The sequence below is a fragment of the Electrophorus electricus genome, chromosome 18 (assembly GCF_013358815.1).
Source record: "Electrophorus electricus isolate fEleEle1 chromosome 18, fEleEle1.pri, whole genome shotgun sequence".
NCBI lineage: Eukaryota > Metazoa > Chordata > Actinopteri > Gymnotiformes > Gymnotidae > Electrophorus > Electrophorus electricus.
This window is the reverse complement of record NC_049552.1, coordinates 9579040-9598459: the sequence shown is the minus strand read 5'-3', so window position 1 is coordinate 9598459 and position 19420 is coordinate 9579040. Positions and strand designations below refer to the sequence as shown.

Sequence of the window (19420 nt, the reverse complement as noted above, 5' to 3'; positions counted from 1 at the left end):
ATTGTGCATGTGGACAGTCTCATTATGCTATACATATAACACGCAAACACCTATAAATAAATAACAGGCTACTTAGCACTTTTGTGTTTTGACAAGGGTGGCTTTTGGTTTGCATTTCTTCACAACTCTGAATTTTTTGTAAAATGGGATATGTGGAAACTTAAGGAGCCTAAAAACTACTGAGCTATCAGAAAGGTGGACTTGACACACAAAGGATTTACTAGTTTCACTTTTACATGGTTTTTAAAGAGGGCTTTATATACATAGAGCCTACCTGTTTGTAAAATGCATTTATTTTACCTGTTTCTATATCTTCTTAACCACTGCTCTGGACTTGGCAATAAAAGACAAATTATATAAAGGTAAGATTAGGTCACTGACACAATGGATATGCCACTATGGTTAGGGTTAACATTTATCAGAGCCGTACCGCTGCCCTTATTTTGTCACACCCAGTTTTGCTGTATTTCCTTTGGTGATTAGTAGAATTTGTAAATTCTTTGTGACCTTCTAAGAGTAACTCTAGTTCTGATTGCTGATCATGATTTTGAGTCTTGATATGCACATATACACAGCCCAAGGTCTCAAAGTCAGTCCAACTGTTCTAATCAATGTACGGTTGGAGGACCTGGCATTTATCATTGTATTTAAGTGGCTTATGAATAACAAGGCCCTAATTCACCTTACTGGCTAATCATCTGGCAGGGAATAATAACATGAGCAGAGCACAGCATCCATGTGTCTGAAGCCGAATCCCAGTGGCCTGAAATAATGGGTACTGTTTGAGATTTGGACTATTTAAACTCCTTGTTGCAGGTGGCCGTGGCTTACAGAACAAGAGACCCAGCTCTGATCCCCAGCTCAGGGACCTGTACCTTGACAACCTGGAGCTCTCTGTGTGTAACCCAAAAATACTCACACACTCACTTGCACACTTTTAAAAACATTTTTATACAGAGCGCTTTGTACAGCAGTTGTCACAAAGCTGCTTTACAAATGTCTATGTCCAAGCCCCCCCCAATCTCCCTCCCTCCCATAGCAGGTCTGATCCTCACCTTTCCCCCCCCCCCCCCCCCCTCCTTAGGCTGATGAGATGACCCCCACCTGGCTCTTTGCCCATCTCGCCAAAGCTCAGGTAAGAAGTGCCTTTCTGTCTGTTCAGTTGCATTGGGATTTTCAGTGTTTCTTGTGTTAACCTCTATTATCACTACAGCTCTTCGATAAAGTCGCCATACTCTCCCAGAAGCTGTACAGTATCAAGGTAATGCAAATATGGCACTTTTGTATTAGTGCCATTCCTACCCAACTGCTGGCTTTTCATGTGTGTGTCTGTCTGTCTGTGTGTCTGTCTCTGTCTCACACCTTCTTAGGCTCTGGCTGTAAAGCAGGACAGTGAAGTTGAGCTTCTGCGCGCAGCAGTATCTGAACGGCCAGTGAGGCAGCGGGTCAATGCCATCATGGAGCAGGAGAAACTGCGCCACCTAGATAAGCAGCGGGAAGAGCTGACCCAAATGCAGGGGCTGATCAGCCAGAAGAGGCAGGAGCTGGTGCTATGGGAGGAGAAGCACCAGCTCTGGAAGCTGGAGATGATGGCCAAGGAGCAGGAGCTAACGCAGCGACAGGAAAAGTGTATGCATGATGAGACTGAGCTATCTGCCAAGCGGGAACAGCTGTCCCGCAACTATGAGGAGTACCAGCAGAAACTGGAGCGTTTGCGAGACTCTGCCCGTGCTGTGGAGAAGGACAAGGAGAAAGTAGACCAGCAGCTGAAGAAGTACAAGAAACATAACACCATCTCTAACCCAGGCTCTGTCCATTTTGAACCCACTCAGGTACAGACTATGAGGGCTAAGAGTTGTCCCACAGAGTAGAACAAAACCATATTATCATAAAATGTCTTCTAGTCTATGCGGGTGGAAGTTTCCACCTGTCTTCCTTGCTGTCTAGTATAATTTTCCAGTCCTGGAAAAAGCACTTAAACCAAGAAAGAGCACTTAAACGAGCCCTAGATATAATTTTAATGAACACTGAAGAAATCGGGTTAAATATTGAGCATTTTCATTGTATTTGAACAGTTAAACATGTGATTTGTGAACAATGAATATACACTTTACCCTGGCTTTCACATCAGGGCTTGCCATACCACTCAGCTGGCAGTGTCATCCTCAGCCCCAAAGCACACGTGCGGCCCAGCTTGTCCCAGGCAGCTGCCAGCTTCCAGGAGCAACCTCCCCTGGTCCCTCCTCGCATAGAGAGCATAGGTCTCTCACCCACCAAAACGGATGTCCCCATTCAGCTGGTGAGCACCACCAACCAGACGATGAAGTCCAGCTTTGTGCAGCAGCAGATCCCCACCAAACTGGCTGTCCACAAGGGCAAAGAGAAGAGTGGCAAGAGCAAGGGCTCCCACAATCGCACCAACAACGCAGGTCCACAACATGCTCTGACCTTTTCCTACTCTGAGTCATAACTGAAGACCGTGATGGAGAGAAAAATGGAAAATGGGTGGCGGGGGTGGTGTAATGTAGTTTTGTCTTTGCACTTGCAGCATCTATTGAGGTGTGTGATGTTGTGCCAATCAAAGCAATGGGTAAAGAGAGAGACGGCTCCAGGGCAAAGAGTGCCACTAAGCCCCAGCTACTCAGCCAAGGTAATGCACGCTTCATTCAAATCAAGTTATTTATTTATTTATTCCAAATAAAAAAGCAGAAATTTGTTTAAACTGAGATTTCTTGTTAATCTCCTACCTTTACTGTGACTGGACACCAAAGCCTTGAATATGCAAGATAATTGTGGGGGTTTTGTTTGGTTTTTTGTCTTTTCATTCCTTCTTCAGATATATATAATCTACCAGACCAGCTCATACAGTCAGAAAGTTCAGGCCAGCCCTGTAAACCCAGCCATGGCTCAACATCTACCCTTCCAGTCCATCATAAAGTGAAAAACCACCACTCCTCAAAAGAGGAGGTCATCTACTTTTGACTCTGTACTCAACACAGCTGCTTTTCAACATGTGTAGCCTACACTATAAGCAAAAATATGAAACTGATAAGTTTTTCTTTAAAAAAAAAAAAAAAAAAGTTTTTAGTCAGGTTTTAATTGTCTCTAAAATGAATGAACTTTTAGCAACTGATATACAGTCTCTGTAGCACTTTGAGTAACTGAGTTCACTAGGTAAAATCCACTTTTATTTTCCCTGAGAAATTATTTTGATGTTGATGGCCTGGTAGAATATACCTGTATAGAACAGTTCTATACAGGTATATTGGGTCTAGATAGAATATACCTGTATAGAACAGGAGAAGTATATCAAAGCCTTATACCAAAACAATGCTGTTATTTTTTCAGTTAACAATTTCTTCTAATTAACCTACCCTTTCTGTAAATATCTGTATAATTTGTGAATTATAGACCTTTTTATAGTAGGGGAAATTTAAATGAATGCCAACTGACTGAGAAGGTTTATAATTGTAGAACTACCTTTTTTTTTCTGGTTTTAAAAAAACATTCCTAACTAATTAGGCACTTCTAAATCCAGAAGATAATGCCTTGTGAGGACTATGGACTAATTTAGACCATTGATCTAACTGAAGTTGGATAAATGGTTTGATATTACTGTATGAAAAAAACTTGATTAGAAACCATGAATGATGAGAGATTTTTGTGGTCTCCAAATAAAATGGAGTGAGCTTTACATTTCACTCTTAAGAGTAATCTTAAGTATGTTTTAGATATCTCATGAAGATATCTCCACAGCAAACATTTAGCATCATTTTAATATCAGATCTACATAAGATTTGTGTGGTTTAAATCGTTTGCTTTTGTCTGTGTTCTGTCAGAGGCATAAGCTTATAAACTCAGTAACTGAAAGTGAGAGCTTTGCCTTGGCCTTGAGTCATGTTGAAATACTATGGTTTTCAGCACAATGCTGATGTTACTTCTGTGTGTTATGAACTCCATCAAGCTAGACTCTGCTCAAAATTGTATTAAAAGCCTTCAGCCTTGTGCCTTGGAATAACCTGGAGCTGAGTCAGCCCACTCCACATCCCACTTGTACAGTGAGTTTCGATGTGCATCATATCTGGATTCAGCAAAAGGAAAGGTACTGAAGTTCAATGGGGGTGAGGGAGTGTGCAGCCTCCTGCGCTGCATCCTCTTTTAAAGGTGAGGTGATAAAGCTCATGTGTATATGTCTATTTCTCTCAGGTGGGTTTGTGCATTTAGTCTAAACTATCCTGCACCTGCACAAATGCATGTAGGCATCCTCCCTTCACCCATAACATGCAGAGCTGGATTTGGTTACACAAGATGGTTAGTTATATGGTGATTTATTTAGATCAGTGCTGGATTGTAATTATCTTCCCCTAATGAGACAGGAGTTGAGTGTTATAAAGCCTCACTTCTCGCACTGTTCTCAGTTCATTCAGACAAGCTTACTTGCTCCCATCTCCTCTTACACACTCTCCTCTTGGGCCACATTCATTATTCCTTAGCTTTTTCAAACAGCTCTCTACAAGTGCCATCCATGTTCATTGTAGCATATACCACAGATCATGTCACATCTGTAGTACACACCACAAACCACCACACCATTTGATTAATGTACTTCTACTGAATGAAAATTAATTTTAAAAAATGGCCTTAAAGGTATTGTTCCTTTATTGTGCGCATTCTTTAAACAAGTCTACAGGGCTTTCATATAGGTTACCTATATTGTGTGCCAGTAATAATGCAAACAATTCTACACTCACTGCCTAAAAATACAAAACAAAAATAGATGAGACGAAAAACTGAATGAAGATAAATAATAATCAGAATGACCTGATCACACCCATTCATATACCAGCAACCCAGTAAGACAATGAGTTTATCTAAAAAAATTAAATGGGTAATTTAAAAAAAGTGTTGCATACTAAGAGTTCTTGTCTATAAACCATAAAATAGTAAACAGGTCTAATACCTGGCCATTGCACAAAATTTTTAAAAAGTACCTACTACAAATTATCTACATTACCTAAAATATAAACAATAAATTATCACTAGTGTCAAAAGCATACATACTGTAGTTTTGTTATGAGATCACTGGATATCAGACATCTTGAAAATCAAGCTCAACAGTTTAAGGCGTGAATTTTACATACTGTACTTGCTTTCCGCTAAGCTGTATACAATCCAACACAAGGCCAAAACCCAAGCACAATAAGGCAGATTCTGAACCATGGGGCCTTTAATTTAGTATCATTACTTCTGTTACATATGAAGTGTATACCAACCCATAATCCATACGCATCACGCAAACCTCAAGCGTTCAGAGGTACAGAAAAGAGTAATGCATCAATAGCTTTATACTTTTGGTTCTCTCAGTCCTGCATAGCACCATATTTTTAAAGGGTAAGGGACATCAGTGCACGAGTCTAGACAGGACCAAGCCTGACTGTTGTTCGTGAAGAGTCTTGTTGAGCTGTGCTGGATTCCTGACATTTGTTGGAGAATGTCTAGCTGCACTTTTTTCCACACATCACGGTTTTAAAGATCATTGCTAAAGTCCCCAAAAATAATGTTGCTGATATCCTTGTAGAAGCTGCTGAGCCAACCTTCATCTGTCCACTATGATGGTGTGCTACAAGGATCTTGACTTGCTGTTTTTTTAAACCAGACTATTCTGTGATTGCAGAGATTAAAAACAAGTGCATCTGAGTTCTCATTCTCTTGCCATCAGTCACATGCACCGAGATGAATACTAGTCCATCATGTAAAATGTCAGATTTGTAACTGACTTTAAAAAATTAAAAAAAAAGAAAAACATGAAAAACTGTCGCCACTGTCAGTTCCTTAGTCTGATTTACAGGCTGCATCTTCTGCAAGATGAGGAACATTCTCTGGGGCTGATTGTGCAGGTTCTTCACACTGACTGGACGTGTCAGAGATTTGTGGCTCAGGATTGACTATGGTCTCAGCTGTAGGTGGTCCTGGTGTCTGAGTGCAGTTGATTGGTGCCATGACAATAGGAGGGGGCTGAGGAATAGACAAGTGAGAATCAGACCTCAGAGGCTGAAGACAACCAAACAAAATCAGACACAACAGGAGGCCTACAGTCATGGCAAAAGGTTTTGAGAATGACAAATTTTGGTTTTCACAAAGTTTACTGCCTCACTTTTTTGTCAGATGTTTATATGGTATAGTGCAGTACAATAAGCATTTCATAAGTTTTTATTGACAAATACATCCAGTTCAAGCAAAGACTTCTGCAATTCACCTTGGCCTGCTGGAAATCAGCTTCTGAGCAAAAGCTTGACTGATGGCAACCCATTCTTGCCTGATCAGTGCTTGGAGTTGATCACAGATTCTGTGGTTTTGTTTGTTTGCTATCTTTTTGAGGATTGACCACAGGTTCTCAGTGGGATTGAGATCTGGGAAGTTTCCTGTCCATGGACCCAAAATCTCAATGTTTTTTTTCCACCAAGCCATGACATAACATGGTGCTCCGTCATTCTGGGAAAAAGCATTGTTCATCACCAAATTGCTCCCGGATCACTGGGAGAAGTTGCTCTTGGAGGATGTTTTGATACGATTCTTTATTCATGGCAGTGTTCTAAGGCAAAATTTCGAGCAAAGTTTTGAGTCTTTGCTTAAACTGGTTGTATTTGTCAATAAAAAGCTAAAGAACTTGTGAAATACTTATAATTGTACTTCACTATACCATATAAACATCTGACAAAAGGATCTAAAAAAACTGAGGCAGTAAACGTTTTGAAAACCAAACTTTGTGTCAGTCTCAAAACCTTTGGCCTCAACTACATCACACACACAAACACACACACCTCAAAATCCAGCAAAGCATTACTATGATTAGAGTCTACACCAAGTTAGATGAGCTGAGCCTGACTGTCACTGGCCACATTATAAAACAGGGCACTAACCTAGCCAAGTTTATACTGTACAGAAGAAGATATACATTTTAGAGGAAAAGCACACATGCTGTATTACCAACAACTCTTCTCCCACAGATGACATATGCTTAAACAAAAGAAAAAGAAAGAAATCCAGAAGGGAAAAAAAAAAATCCTAAGCTTTGACAGACACATAAGCCTGCACCAGAAGATGAAAGAAAGCACCCACAATAAAAATGAGAGATGAACACCAGACATGACAGGTCAGGTGGAGTGTTTTACTCAACTGTAATTCTAGTTACTGAAAAAAACCCTAGAACTGTTCGGTGTGAAGAAGGCACTCATATCAAACTGTTATTCACCACAAATCCACTCCCAGTCCAGAATAGAGGCAGCTCCCTGCGCCACAGCGCCACAGTCAGGCTGGTGAGGAGAGTGCAAGGCACCAGGTACAGCAGAGCAGGCTGGCCCATCTCCATCAGGGCCAGCGCCACAAAGGTGATGAGCAGACCAACACCATAACCTACACACAGATATGCTGCTCAGAACACATTCAGCATTTGATTGACATACATATGCTGCTCCACAACATGTGCAGCTTCCTCTGAAAATTAAAGCAACCATTTGTAGGTACATTTAACCTGCAGGACATACATGCATATTGACATGTTCAGTGCTACTTGAGGCTGAGGAGGCTCACCAACAGTGCAGGCCAGGAAGTAGATCCGTGAGGACTGCATGAGAATATCAAACCTGTGACAATACGCTACAAGCAGACCTTATGAGGAAACGAAGCAAGAAAGGACCATTAGCTGTTCTGCCTAATGTGACCTGTTCACTAGTAGCATGAAATCAGCTTTGCACACACACACAAACTGTCCTGCATGTAGTTGTTTGAGGAGATAGTAGAACTGAGGTATTCCCAGCAGTTTTGCTACCTGGTACCAGAATGTCCCCAAAGCCCAGCAGGGAGAACGGCCGGTCACACAGCGATAGCGGAGAAAAGTTCAGACGCGGAACCTTCAACACCATGGGCAGCTGCCACACCCACAAATTTCAAACAGCCATTAGCAACAAATCCTAACTATGAAAATGCACTACATTAGCAATAGAGGTCACAGAAGGTAGAGGAGTAACAGGCCAAGAGTTACCTTCTCATGTGTAGAAGAACCAGATGGTCCTGCTGCTACTTCTACCATGATGCTCTCCCCACTCTGCATGCGCACACACATACAGAGACAAATGGGCTTCAAACTTTCAGACAGAAGCCTGCTAGTTAGTTGTAATATTTAGTTACTCAGTTACACATACCTTTGTGAAATACGGGGTTATAAACACAAAGAAAACATCGTAGATGAAGAGGACAACAAGGAGTAAAGTGCAAGCCTGTATAGGAAACAACCAGAGCAAAATGCAAAAGTACATGACATACTGATGTTAATCTCATACTGGAACAAATGAGGAGTAATCACTTATTAAAAACAACAGCAATGCTAAAAATAACTAAATTAACTTACTTTAAAAGTGGGCAATCTGATTGTTTTCAGCATGTAGATACAGAATGCAATCCCTAGAGCATCCTGAAGCACCCAAGCCCACCTGAAAGATGTTTGGGGTTAAAGTTGCTGAGTTTGTCCACACCCCCTCCCCCCATCGCCACCCTCCCCAATGTGTGTGTGTGTACTTACTGGTCCTCATTCCGGAACACACCCCATGTGATGCTCACAGCCACACACAACGCAGACAGCAGCAGCATCCGCACCTGTGGCCGCTTGTGACAGTATGGTAGGTTGTTCTCAGGAATCCTGCCCAACACACACATACACCGCCCCCCCCCCCCCACACACGTGTAGTTTGTGTTTTTGTCAGTGGTAAGTCACAGGATAGGTACTAAATTCATGCACCCTCACCTGCACTTCCCAAATGGGACTCTCCGAACAAAAGGCCAGAGGCAGCTGTACAGGCCCACAGAGGAGGCCAAGCAGAAGATGACAATAATCATATACACTGCAAAGAGGAGGAGAGAAGCAGGCTTATTAACACCTGTCATTAGCCAATGAACACAGCTTCCTCATCCACAACACTGAGATGTTTCTCCATGGAGGAGAGCCAAGGAACAGTGGATTAGGCATGTTGATGGTGAAACGACAAGTGACTGATGTACCAAGGTGATCATAGAAGAGATAGAGCAGCACCAGCATGGAGCAGCACATCACAACGAACACAGCGATCATGATGGGTGTCACATCCACCGTCTCCTCGTCCTGTTTCTCCACACCGTCATCCCGTTTGTGCTTCATATAGCGTCTGCAAGTAACAGCACACACACACAGAAAGCCCACGTATACAGTGTAAAGGCTGAATGTGCATGTATTCATGAGTAAGGATTCCAGCTCAGATACACACTTCTTTATGTCTCTGCTTCCAGCCCAGTATCCTCCCACTGCCACTGTGCCCACCGCCATCAGGAAGATGATCACCATGTTATAGTCCACTACCGGCTCACTGGGGGCATACATGGCGACTTGCCTCTTCTCTCCAAAACTCTGCCTCAGAGAGAGACACCTGGATTTATTACAACTTCCTTCAAAAGAATCAGGGTCAGAAATCAGCCATCATCACTAAGGTGATGGGGGAACCATCACCTTAGTGATGTCCAGGAGGTCGGAGTAGCTGAGCAGGGCAACTGGGATATCGATCTCCTCATACTGGGTCTTATTGCCAAAGGGTGGGATCTGGGGAACACAGCAGAGAACACAGCAGAGTACTGTAGAGTGAGTACAGGACTCATCATAATGTGCTACAGCCATGTCCTACTCCACCTCACCAGACGCTCCTTGCTGACAATGAGGAGACCCTTGGCGCCGTTGATCTGAGCCAAGCGGACTTTCTCATAGAAAGTGCAGTTACCACGCAGCACCATGGCAATGCGATTCGGGAAACCGCCCTTTGGCACGTCAGATGCAGAACATAGCACAGATGCGGTCAGGTCATAGGTCTGTAGTCGTGACTGTGAACAGAGCATGTAGGTGGTGGACTCTTACACCTCCTCTTAGCAGCATTTGGTATATTTAGATGTGACTTACACTTTTAAAACATTATTCATAGGATATACAGATATAGCAGCTACTTTAGGAGTTACTGGACTAGTCCCTGTTACATTTTGATTCATTTATTGTCACTACTGGCCACCTTCAGCTTGTGTACAACACATTAGCAGGAAGGTAATGTGCAAAACAGTAAAATTTGAAATCTATTTCAGTGATAAAGTGTGTGTGGACGTGGATGTAGAGAAGGTGAATTACTGACTGCTTTATTGAGGTCTTGAGGCAGATGAGCCCATTTGGAGTTGAAGAATATGCAGTAATCTTTCCCTTTGCTCTTTCCCAACTCACTGAAATGTGCCATGCCATATTCTCCCACAGCCTGGTGAACAGAGATACAAGTCATCACACTGTGGACTTCTACACAGACATTTTATAAAGTACAGCAGGATGATGGGGTGGTGATTTGAAACAAGGAACAGAAACTGCCAAGAGATCTGTGCTGGGAAGAGCTTACTGATAGGCTGGGATCTGCTTCTGATTCAGCAACTGGGCTCTTCATCATTAAAAAGCAAATACACAGTAAACTACAGATGAATAATGCAACAACAAACCTTTTCAGTGTTTTTATATATCTTCCACAAGGTACTTATCCTAATGTTGTGATGCTCAGTCCCCACCTTAGCACTAAAAACTGTATTGCATGGGATGTGTAAAAGCAGAACACATCACTGGATAGATCAGTTGCCCCAGAATGGATAGCATTCATTAATGGATGGATAGTTTCATTAAACCATGGTTAACTTGGCTACCATTACATCCTTAGCGAAAGTAGCATGGCATATACCTAATCCTATATATTAAAAAAAATTTAAATCACGATTTTGTTTTGATTTTAAATAAATAGTTCATACGAATAAATATCTGTTCACAGTCTATCAAATGAACCAAAAATGAAGTGATTTTACATTGATTCCGCATTTCTAAATTTCCAACTGAAGTCAAGAGACCATTCACTCAAACTGAATTATAAATCATTTCAAATAGTCTGTGAATCCATTCAGTGTAACTGACAATTACACAGCAGCAACTGAAATGAAGTTTTACTGTAGTATTATTAAATAAATGGATAGTAAAATAAGTAAATTCTATGTTTAAATTAAGTCACTATAAAATGGTAATTTTAAAGAGGTAGGTATGCCAAAACCAGCACAGGATACAACTCAATAAGAAAACCAAAAATACTGTATTATTCTTATTTTTGTATTATTCTTACCCCAAAATAATCAGAGTTTTAAAATCTTTTGCATTTTAAAAGTATCATTTTTCAAGAGTAAACAATAAGAACAGTTTACATAATCTTTGCCAGGAGAACAATATAACCAGGAAAGAACATAAGGGAGAACCCCCCCCCCCAACAAGAATACATCAAAATTCACATGTGAATCAGAATCTGGTTTGTTGGCCAAGTCTGTTGGCACACACATGGTCTGGGTCCAGCTGTTGGTAACTTTCAAGCAAAATAGACAATACACATAAAAAATACACAATATACAAGTAATACACAGATTATGTACAAGATGAACTTCAGTACCAGTGTGTGTGTGTGTGTGTGTGTGATGGTGCTAACAGTAGTACCCATGTATGGAAGTGAAATTGTGAAGTGGAAGCATTATATAGCTGTACAATACATTATTTTTAGATGTAAAGTATATTGTGGCTGTCAGAGAAAACAAGAATGGCTATCGCATAGCAGATAGTACTAGTCAGCTATTTAAGTTTGTGATGAGGGAAAAAACTTCCCCTTTGTCTGGAACTTTTAGTACACATGGACCCATAGCACCTGATGGAGGGGGGAAATTGAGCAAGATCATGTCCAGGGTATGAGGAATCTGGAATTATTTTCCCTGCCCGTTTCCTGCTGATTGAGGGGGACAAGTTCTGGATGGAGGACAAGGGAGCACAGATTATCTTTCCTGCTGTCATTTACTGTTCACTGCAGTCTATTCCCTTCTTGTTTAGTGCCTGCTCTAAACCAGACCAGCTCCTGATATAGACCATACTTCAGTTCTTCAGCTGTCACAGGAACTACATCCTCTGCTGGACCTTTTTGAGGATACTGATGTTGGTCTCCCTGGTAGTTCTCAGAAACCTGAAGGTTTCCATGATTGATCCAGGGTTATTGGATATTGCGAGGGGGAGCACTACCAAGGGGTGTCTCCTAAAGCTCACTGTCATCTCTACAGGTTGGAGTGCATTCAGATACAACTTGTTTTGACTGCACCATCCAGCTTCATCACCATATTGGATGAGTCTGATGACCTTGGTGTCATCTGAAAACCTTTGGATGCACATAGACACAAAAGGTGTTTAAGAAAGGTGGGGGGGGGGGCTGTCTGTCTATGGAAAGGTTGGGACATTCAGGTAGTCAGCCAGGCCTCAGCAGGGGGGAGGGGGTGCTCTCTACACTGATGCAGGGTTCTTAGCTGAAACATTTCTAAAGCTGAAAATTTAGGTTATCTTATTTTAGCCTCTGTGATCTCCTGTCAGTGAGTTTTTGGCCTGCTTGTACAGGTCTCCATGTCTACTCACTGGCCTTACAAAAGTTTCTTAGTCTGGCTGTGAACCATGGCTTGTTATTGTATGTGTAATAGGTTTTGGTTGGCACACACGTCTTCTCAAATGCTGATACACAATGTCACAGTGTCAGCTAGTTTGTCCAGGTTGGCAATTGGAGCTTCAAAAACACTCCAATCGGTACAGTCAAAAATAATGTTGCAGTTCCTGCTTTGCCTCGCTTGTCCATTTGTTCACTGTTGCAAAAACATACTTTGCAGATTGAAATTTTTGCTTGTAGGTTGGAATAAGATAAACCAAATAGTGATTAGTGAGACCCAGGGCTGCTGAGGGAACAAAGCGATATGCATCTTTAAAACTGACCAAGATGAAGGAGGAAAACTTCTGCAGCTCATTCATTTTGTTGGGCAAGGAGTGGAGATTCACCAGATGAATCAATGGAAGCACAGTTCTAAATCCTTGATGACATACCTTCACTAGAGCGCACTTCCCCCATTTTCATCGCCTCCATCTCACAAAAAGAGCTGCTGTTCCTCTGACTAACATCTCCAAAAAAAAACAACTTTCTGGGTTTGTGAAAACTAGTGGAAAACAACTTGGTCTGGACTGCCTGATTTTAAGTTGTTCATCTCTACTGAAAGTAATCAGGATCAGTAGCAGAACACAGACAAACAAAAACAGAGAAGGCACTGCATCAAGGCTGTCATCTGTGGTGCCATCTTGGATCATTATTAAATATATTAATAGTTTTAAAACAAACTCAATTTTTCAGAATGTTTATTACTTTGGCTTTTTTCAAAACTAATAAAAGGAGGCATAATTGTTAAAAAAAATAATTTTGAATGTTTTATGAATATAATATTTGCCAAGAAACAGATTAATTATTTGTGTCCTTGTCATATTCTGTGTAGTAAAATAAAAGGCCATATTCTTAGTGTTCAATTTTTGTGCTCATGCAAAATCAGTACTCAAAACTATTCTGAAGGCAGCAAACCTAACTGGTTAACAGTCACCTGTCAGAGATTAACATGATTGGGCAACAAGAAATGGGCAGAGATTTTCAAATATGGTAGGTTCACCCCATACGCATTTTATTTTGTAGATTTATATGACCCCACAGACTTCTCTCTCTAAATGAGACACAAACAGGAAAATAAAACAAACTTCCATAATAAGATAGGTGGTCATACTAATTAGCTAGCAATGCTCATTACTTGGAACTTGCTAGCTATTAACTAATGCTACCTATACTAGCTAACGTTACTTGCTTTTGACCTTGACAACACCAAAAGTAAAATTAAAACTATGGATTATTTAGGCATACAACCATACATGTTTGAGTCTGTATTGAAGGATATTTCAGTTCTGAAAAATTTAATTTTGATTTATTTCAGATTGACTAAAGCTAAATGTCTTGTCAAATGACAATTGTTTCCACTCCCATGGTGCCGAAGTTCATGTTAACTAGAAGGAGTGTATTAGCAAACTAGAGAGTATGGTGACCGTGAAGACCCATGGGACTGCAAATGAAAAAATTCTGCAATTACACAAAGCATATTCATCAAAATGAAAACACATGCGTTACATTTCCGAGATGTAGTGCAAATTCAAGAAAAATATGCAACTTCAGAACATTGCAAATCCAGCCACAATGTATTGCGAGGGTTTCTGACGGACATGCACAGGGAATAGACTCCTATGAGACCAGACGTAACCGAGTAACTTGCGATTACCATTCATATATCATATTGGTTATTCATGCTTTGCATTCTTGCATGTTTAGAGTTGCTATTTTGTACAGAATTCAGCCTTAAAGAACACTGATAAAAATCCCATTTAAGACAACCAAGTTTCTGTTTTTACTAATTTACAGCATAGGCCAAGTTTTCATTCAAGTTTGATAACTTACAACGACCAGTTTAGTTAACTGTTCTGTAAGAATGATCAGCTGGTCAACTGTCTTATTCATAGGATCATATCTAAAGTGTGATGTTTTTACATACATACAAAATGTGATTTCAAATCAGTAACACTAAATGTAGGTATACAGACAGAAACTGAGTTGTGTTAGACAGCATCTCATTAGGCTGAAGTGGACTGTAAAATAGTAACACTCTGAATGTAGCTAGCTATTTACCGGCAGGGAGGGGTTTGTATGTGTGTAAATCGGATTGCTTTATCAGCATTCTTTATGGTTGCATTCTTTACAACCTGGCAGTAGCAACATATGCAAGAATGCAAAGCACAAATAGGCCATTTGTTCATTGACAAAACCAATGACAAAACTGTGGTAATCACAAATGTAAATTTATTTTCACTGGCTTTGTCACTAAAAAAAAGTAAACTGAACTTAATTCACTATAAAACTCAGTGAAAGATCTGGTTTTAACTTACGAAAGGAGATAAAGTCACATACCACTGTTAGCTAGCTAGCTATTTACAGGTTATAGTCAGGTTTGTGATGCCAAATGCTGTGAAATGCTGAGCAAAGCCTTCTAAATATTGTCTAAGGTTTGAGAAACTGTTTGGATTGAAACATGCAGAGCAAACTACGAATTTAACATAATCCTGGACATCAATCATGCCTGTTGCTCCATTGTTATTGTTTAGTTCTTCACAATACCTGCAAAACTGAAAGATTCAGCTGTACAGATACGTGTTAATACTCCCAGGGGTAAAACATGACCTGGGGTAAAACCTCCAGTCTCAGAAAAGTCACTCATATAACCCATTTCTTCATAACAAAATGTGCTTTGTTCCTGTTCTCACAGCTCATTTTACTTTACCTTCTACAGTTCGTTTCTGGTGTATTTTACCTTCAGTTTTTTTTTGCTCATTACACAATTGTAGTTCCTTTTCAAACCTAGTTAACTAGGCGCAATAGAAAATTGTAAAATGAGCAAATGAGAGGCAATCCAAAATAGCCTTTGTAAATACATGCCCATAAACTTCTCTTAACCCCTCAAACTGCATCCAGGGTTTAATAAAGATTTCACAGATTAGTCAATGTGTTTAAAGGATGCAGTATTACTCACTGTGAACTGAAAGTGAATAAAAATATATGTACAGCTATAGGCAGCCACCTGGATGTGATTTTAACAGGTTGAGAGAACGATGTGCACATGCAGCTAACTTATTTACAAAGGCTATTATTATTGCTGTTCTGATCGCCTGCAACTGGGGTAAGTAAAAAATCCTGTAACGTTTTTTTTTTGTCAATTTTTTAAGAGGCACTGTAATGAGGCACTGAAATCTGCATTGTGATCAGGTCCAGTAGATACTGATCTTATAGGCACTGGTGTCATACTGGTAGCTGATTTTGGTAACCAATCCTACCTGTATTTGTCTTAAATTGAATGCTTTAAATGTTAAACAGTTGAATTATGTGTGGCTGAGTTAGCTGTACCCCTTTTTGCTTAATTAGCATTTTAGAAATATCTACCATCATCACTGTGTTTTTCTGTTTATGACACTCCCCCCATTCTCATGATTAGTTTAGTTCCCGCTTCTGCTTGTTTTCCATTTGCAAGTCTCTCATGACTATGCTCTGATAAATAAAGAGCTTTTTACTCACACAAATGCCTTTCCACTTTCCAAATGCCTTATCTTCCATTCTGATGTTACAATGGCGTCAGAAATAGGATACTATATAACTCTGGTACACCTGGTACATTTATTCACACGTTATGGGAATGTTCTTAAGTAGTACATTTATGGATCTTTAAAGTAAATATATTATCTGCATTAACCTTCCCATCCCTGCTGTGAAGGGCAATAAAAACCTGATCAATAAAAATAATTCGGTCACCAAATTGGAAGAAACCAAGCAACTGGATTTGCTGGACAAATCCAGCCAGCTGAAAGCTAGGAGGTTGCTAGAGAAGACAGCAAGAAGAGTACCACAGCAAGTCTGGAGCCCAGTCTGTGTCTGGCGAGAGAGATGACATCGATAGCAGAGACGGCACCCAACCGCCTTGCAAGCTAGAATGGTCAGAGCACCTGGGAATCATACCCTGCACAGCTGTAAAGTGGTCACCCAGCAGAACAGACAAATGCCCTGGTGGCAAAACTGAACACTGTGGTTCAGCAAGCATACACAGGCTACACAGATAAGGAAGAGTCATCACTGGAAGATTTCCTAAACACACTGCTGCCAGTGAAGGTGAGGCAGCAAATGCAGCTTGCCACGCTGGCCAACCACCAAGCAGCTGTCGCTGAGGCAGAGAGCGCTCCTCTTCAGCATTAGGTTGCTGCAGTAAATAACATTGTTACGTGGTGCAGGAACTCCACAAGGAGTTGCCAAGGATCTCCTGAACAAGTGAGAATGGAATGAATAGTATGCTGGTGGCAGAAAAAAGACAGTACACCTCACCAGTCAATACCGCAACCCCGACCTGGCAGGGAAACAGAAGCAGGGCTGCTTAGCTGCTGTCGGAAGGAAGAGTGTCAACACCTCAGCTAGGAAGACCAACTGCCGCCATAGACTGAATGGCTTGGAGGTGGTGACTGTCCAACTCAAGTCCATCACTGGCAGCTGGGAGGGTGGAAGTGGCTCCCAGTCGTAGCGGGGGGTCTGAGCCAAGTGCACAAATTCTGGGCACCAGCAGCAACAAGTAACGAGGTTTGTTTAACACAGGAAGAGGTGTCTGAACTATAACAGTGGAGAGAGTTGGGATTAATAAAGAAGCACAAACAGAAAATATGGGTGCTTCACCAGCACCAGGATTAATCAGGGTAATGCCAGCACTCCCCAAAAGTGAGCAAACAACTTGTGATGCCAAGGACAGCCGAACCTGCCAGGGCCACAAGTGTGGTTTTACAACCCATGCCACAGGAAAGGACACTGCCACAACCTTCAGTGTCCATGGGAGGGCTCCTGGTCCTATGAGAGAACTGTGTCATACCATAAGGCAGAAGGGACTGTTGAGGTGCCACTACACCAAGGGAACAGCCCAGAGAGAGGACTGGGGGTGTCCGCTGCTGAGGAACACTCGTGGTAGACAGGCCTTCAGCTGTAGAGAGGCCACAGTGTAAGAGTACTGGGTCTCTGAGATGTCTGACACTTGGGTGGAGGGACCTATGTGGACTTAGGAAGAGAGGCCAGTGAGAGAGTGGAGATGGGCATGGTGAGGACTCACAGAATTGTGTGCCTTTCTGCAAACTTTATTTAATGTTTTAAACATTAGTTAGACAGCTGAAATGCATGTATGTCTTTGGTTAATCATAGCCCTTTTGGTTAGTGTTTTAGAAATGTCTTCCGTCATAAAGGAATCCCCCTATTCTCCTATTTAGTTCCTTTTTCCGTGAGTCAAGACTGCATGCTGTTGAACCCTTGATGTCTAGTGTATCTACCTGTCAAACAGACTGACCAACTTGAATTCTGTGTCACCATTTTACAAAAATGCTACACTAAAAAGTTATTTCATTATTGGTCTACTAACAGCCACATGCAATTTTATGTTCTATCTTATCTTGAAATTGGAATATGACCCACCTGATGACCTTAGTATTCAATTATTTAATTGCTTCAGTAAACAAATTCTTTGATATAATGAACTTGTATCTGGAGGTTTTATGGAGTACTTATTTAAAACAAACATTTATAAAATTACCATTAATCAACCATAAGTCTTAAAGATTGACTTACAATTCATTTCAGTTGCTGAATTTGGTGTCCAGTCATTTGATAATGGTACAGTAAAATCACTTATCTAATTAGTTAGAACTGCAGGTTTCATTGCCTATTTTATTTGAAGTAATCATATAACAGTGTCTTAAATTTGAGTTATGAATAATGTTTGGTATGCTAATAGTAGCCAAGTAACAAATGTAATTCTGGGTGATTTAACACCACAAAAATGGTTACACATGCCCCTGCATCATTAGTGGCAGAGAAAGGTTTTTCCCCTTTATGATGAATTCCCACAGATCTATGGAGATCAGTCATCACATATTCTGTGCTCTCTCATCAGCTTTTTCAATAAATAGTAAACAACAGACAGGTCCATCTAGATTCAGACCAGCGAGACGACAGAGAAAATTGGGTATACGGTGTGCTGATATTTTACAGATCCCTTAATAGGATACAATGACAATAATGTTGTCATATGCAGTTGCATGTAATGTGTGGAAGTTGTACATGGGAATCAATATTTCCTCGTTAAGGGTCCCTGAAATTAACCGTAGTTTTTGGTATCCAAGTCCGGACGACAGAAAAAAAAATTGGGAATTGAGAACAATGAAACGCCAAAATAAAGTTTGGTAAGCATGTTTTGTTCAGTTTCATCTAAAGAGAGTGTTAGTTTGACGTTGGAATAATTTTTGTTCCAAAGTATCTCTTTTTGAACTTAGCTATGTACGGGCTTTCATTGTTTTTTCCTGTACTGTTGAAATCCAAGAAGATACTGAACGTTTTGGTTTTCTCTCCTTATTTTAGGTACAATAATCACCGCAACTGAATTCTGCTCAACCTTACCTTATACCAGCTAGCGTTAGCTAGTTGCAACGTTTGTTAGCAAACTTTCCTATTTGTTTTTATTCTTTAACGATTGTTTAACTTTTCATACTAAAATTACAAGTAAAATTAATAAGAAACAAGTATCGCAAAACAAGGTAGATTTAACCTAAGGCAAAATGGCACGATCACCTCCGCAAGCTAACTGTCTTACGTTAACGCTAGCTAACCTAGCTAACTAACCAGGCTAGCTAATTCTCGGCAAAACAAAGCATTTCCGTTTTTAGTTCTACGGAATCAACATGCTCGCTTGTGCAAACCGATTACATCGATACTCATTACATTGTGTCCAATAACATTTCATACCTGATTAATTAAAAGAGCTGCCCAAAGGAGACTCCACAGGAATCCCATGACTACTGCCTGCTGTTGTTTCACCCCATCCGCTTTGCGAA

The 19420-nt window shown here is 40.8% G+C and overlaps 2 protein-coding genes across 6 annotated transcripts in view; one reads left to right on the top strand and one right to left on the bottom strand.

The window, feature by feature from the left end:
- arhgef18a (rho/rac guanine nucleotide exchange factor (GEF) 18a) overlaps nucleotides 1-5788 on the top strand; it is a 17390-nt gene extending 11602 nt beyond the window's left edge. For all 4 annotated transcript variants that reach the window (XM_035536098.1, XM_035536100.1, XM_035536096.1 and 1 more), the window contains 7 exons: nucleotides 817-896; nucleotides 1085-1135; nucleotides 1214-1261; nucleotides 1371-1832; nucleotides 2132-2429; nucleotides 2549-2650; nucleotides 2837-5788. In XM_035536098.1, the coding sequence (XP_035391991.1) occupies nucleotides 817-896; nucleotides 1085-1135; nucleotides 1214-1261; nucleotides 1371-1832; nucleotides 2132-2429; nucleotides 2549-2650; nucleotides 2837-2982 (1187 nt within the window). In that variant the 3' untranslated portion in view covers nucleotides 2983-5788. The remainder of the gene's footprint in view (nucleotides 1-816; nucleotides 897-1084; nucleotides 1136-1213; nucleotides 1262-1370; nucleotides 1833-2131; nucleotides 2430-2548; nucleotides 2651-2836) is intronic.
- On the bottom strand, nucleotides 4642-19420 carry sppl2 (signal peptide peptidase-like 2). Of its 2 annotated transcripts, none has more exons than XM_027020876.2 (15): nucleotides 19332-19420; nucleotides 10200-10316; nucleotides 9718-9900; nucleotides 9536-9625; nucleotides 9297-9436; nucleotides 9055-9197; nucleotides 8801-8897; nucleotides 8579-8695; nucleotides 8408-8489; nucleotides 8202-8276; nucleotides 8042-8104; nucleotides 7829-7928; nucleotides 7591-7668; nucleotides 7253-7413; nucleotides 4642-6015 (listed from the first exon to the last, which is right to left on the bottom strand). In XM_027020876.2, the coding sequence occupies exons 1-15, from the start codon at nucleotides 19377-19379 to the stop codon at nucleotides 5833-5835; spliced, it is 1677 nt and encodes a 558-aa protein (XP_026876677.2). In that variant the 5' UTR covers nucleotides 19380-19420; the 3' UTR covers nucleotides 4642-5832. The 2 variants fall into 2 exon arrangements, 1 of the variants encoding a protein (XP_026876677.2); XR_003411387.2 differs by having other exon boundaries at nucleotides 5927-6015; nucleotides 7178-7413.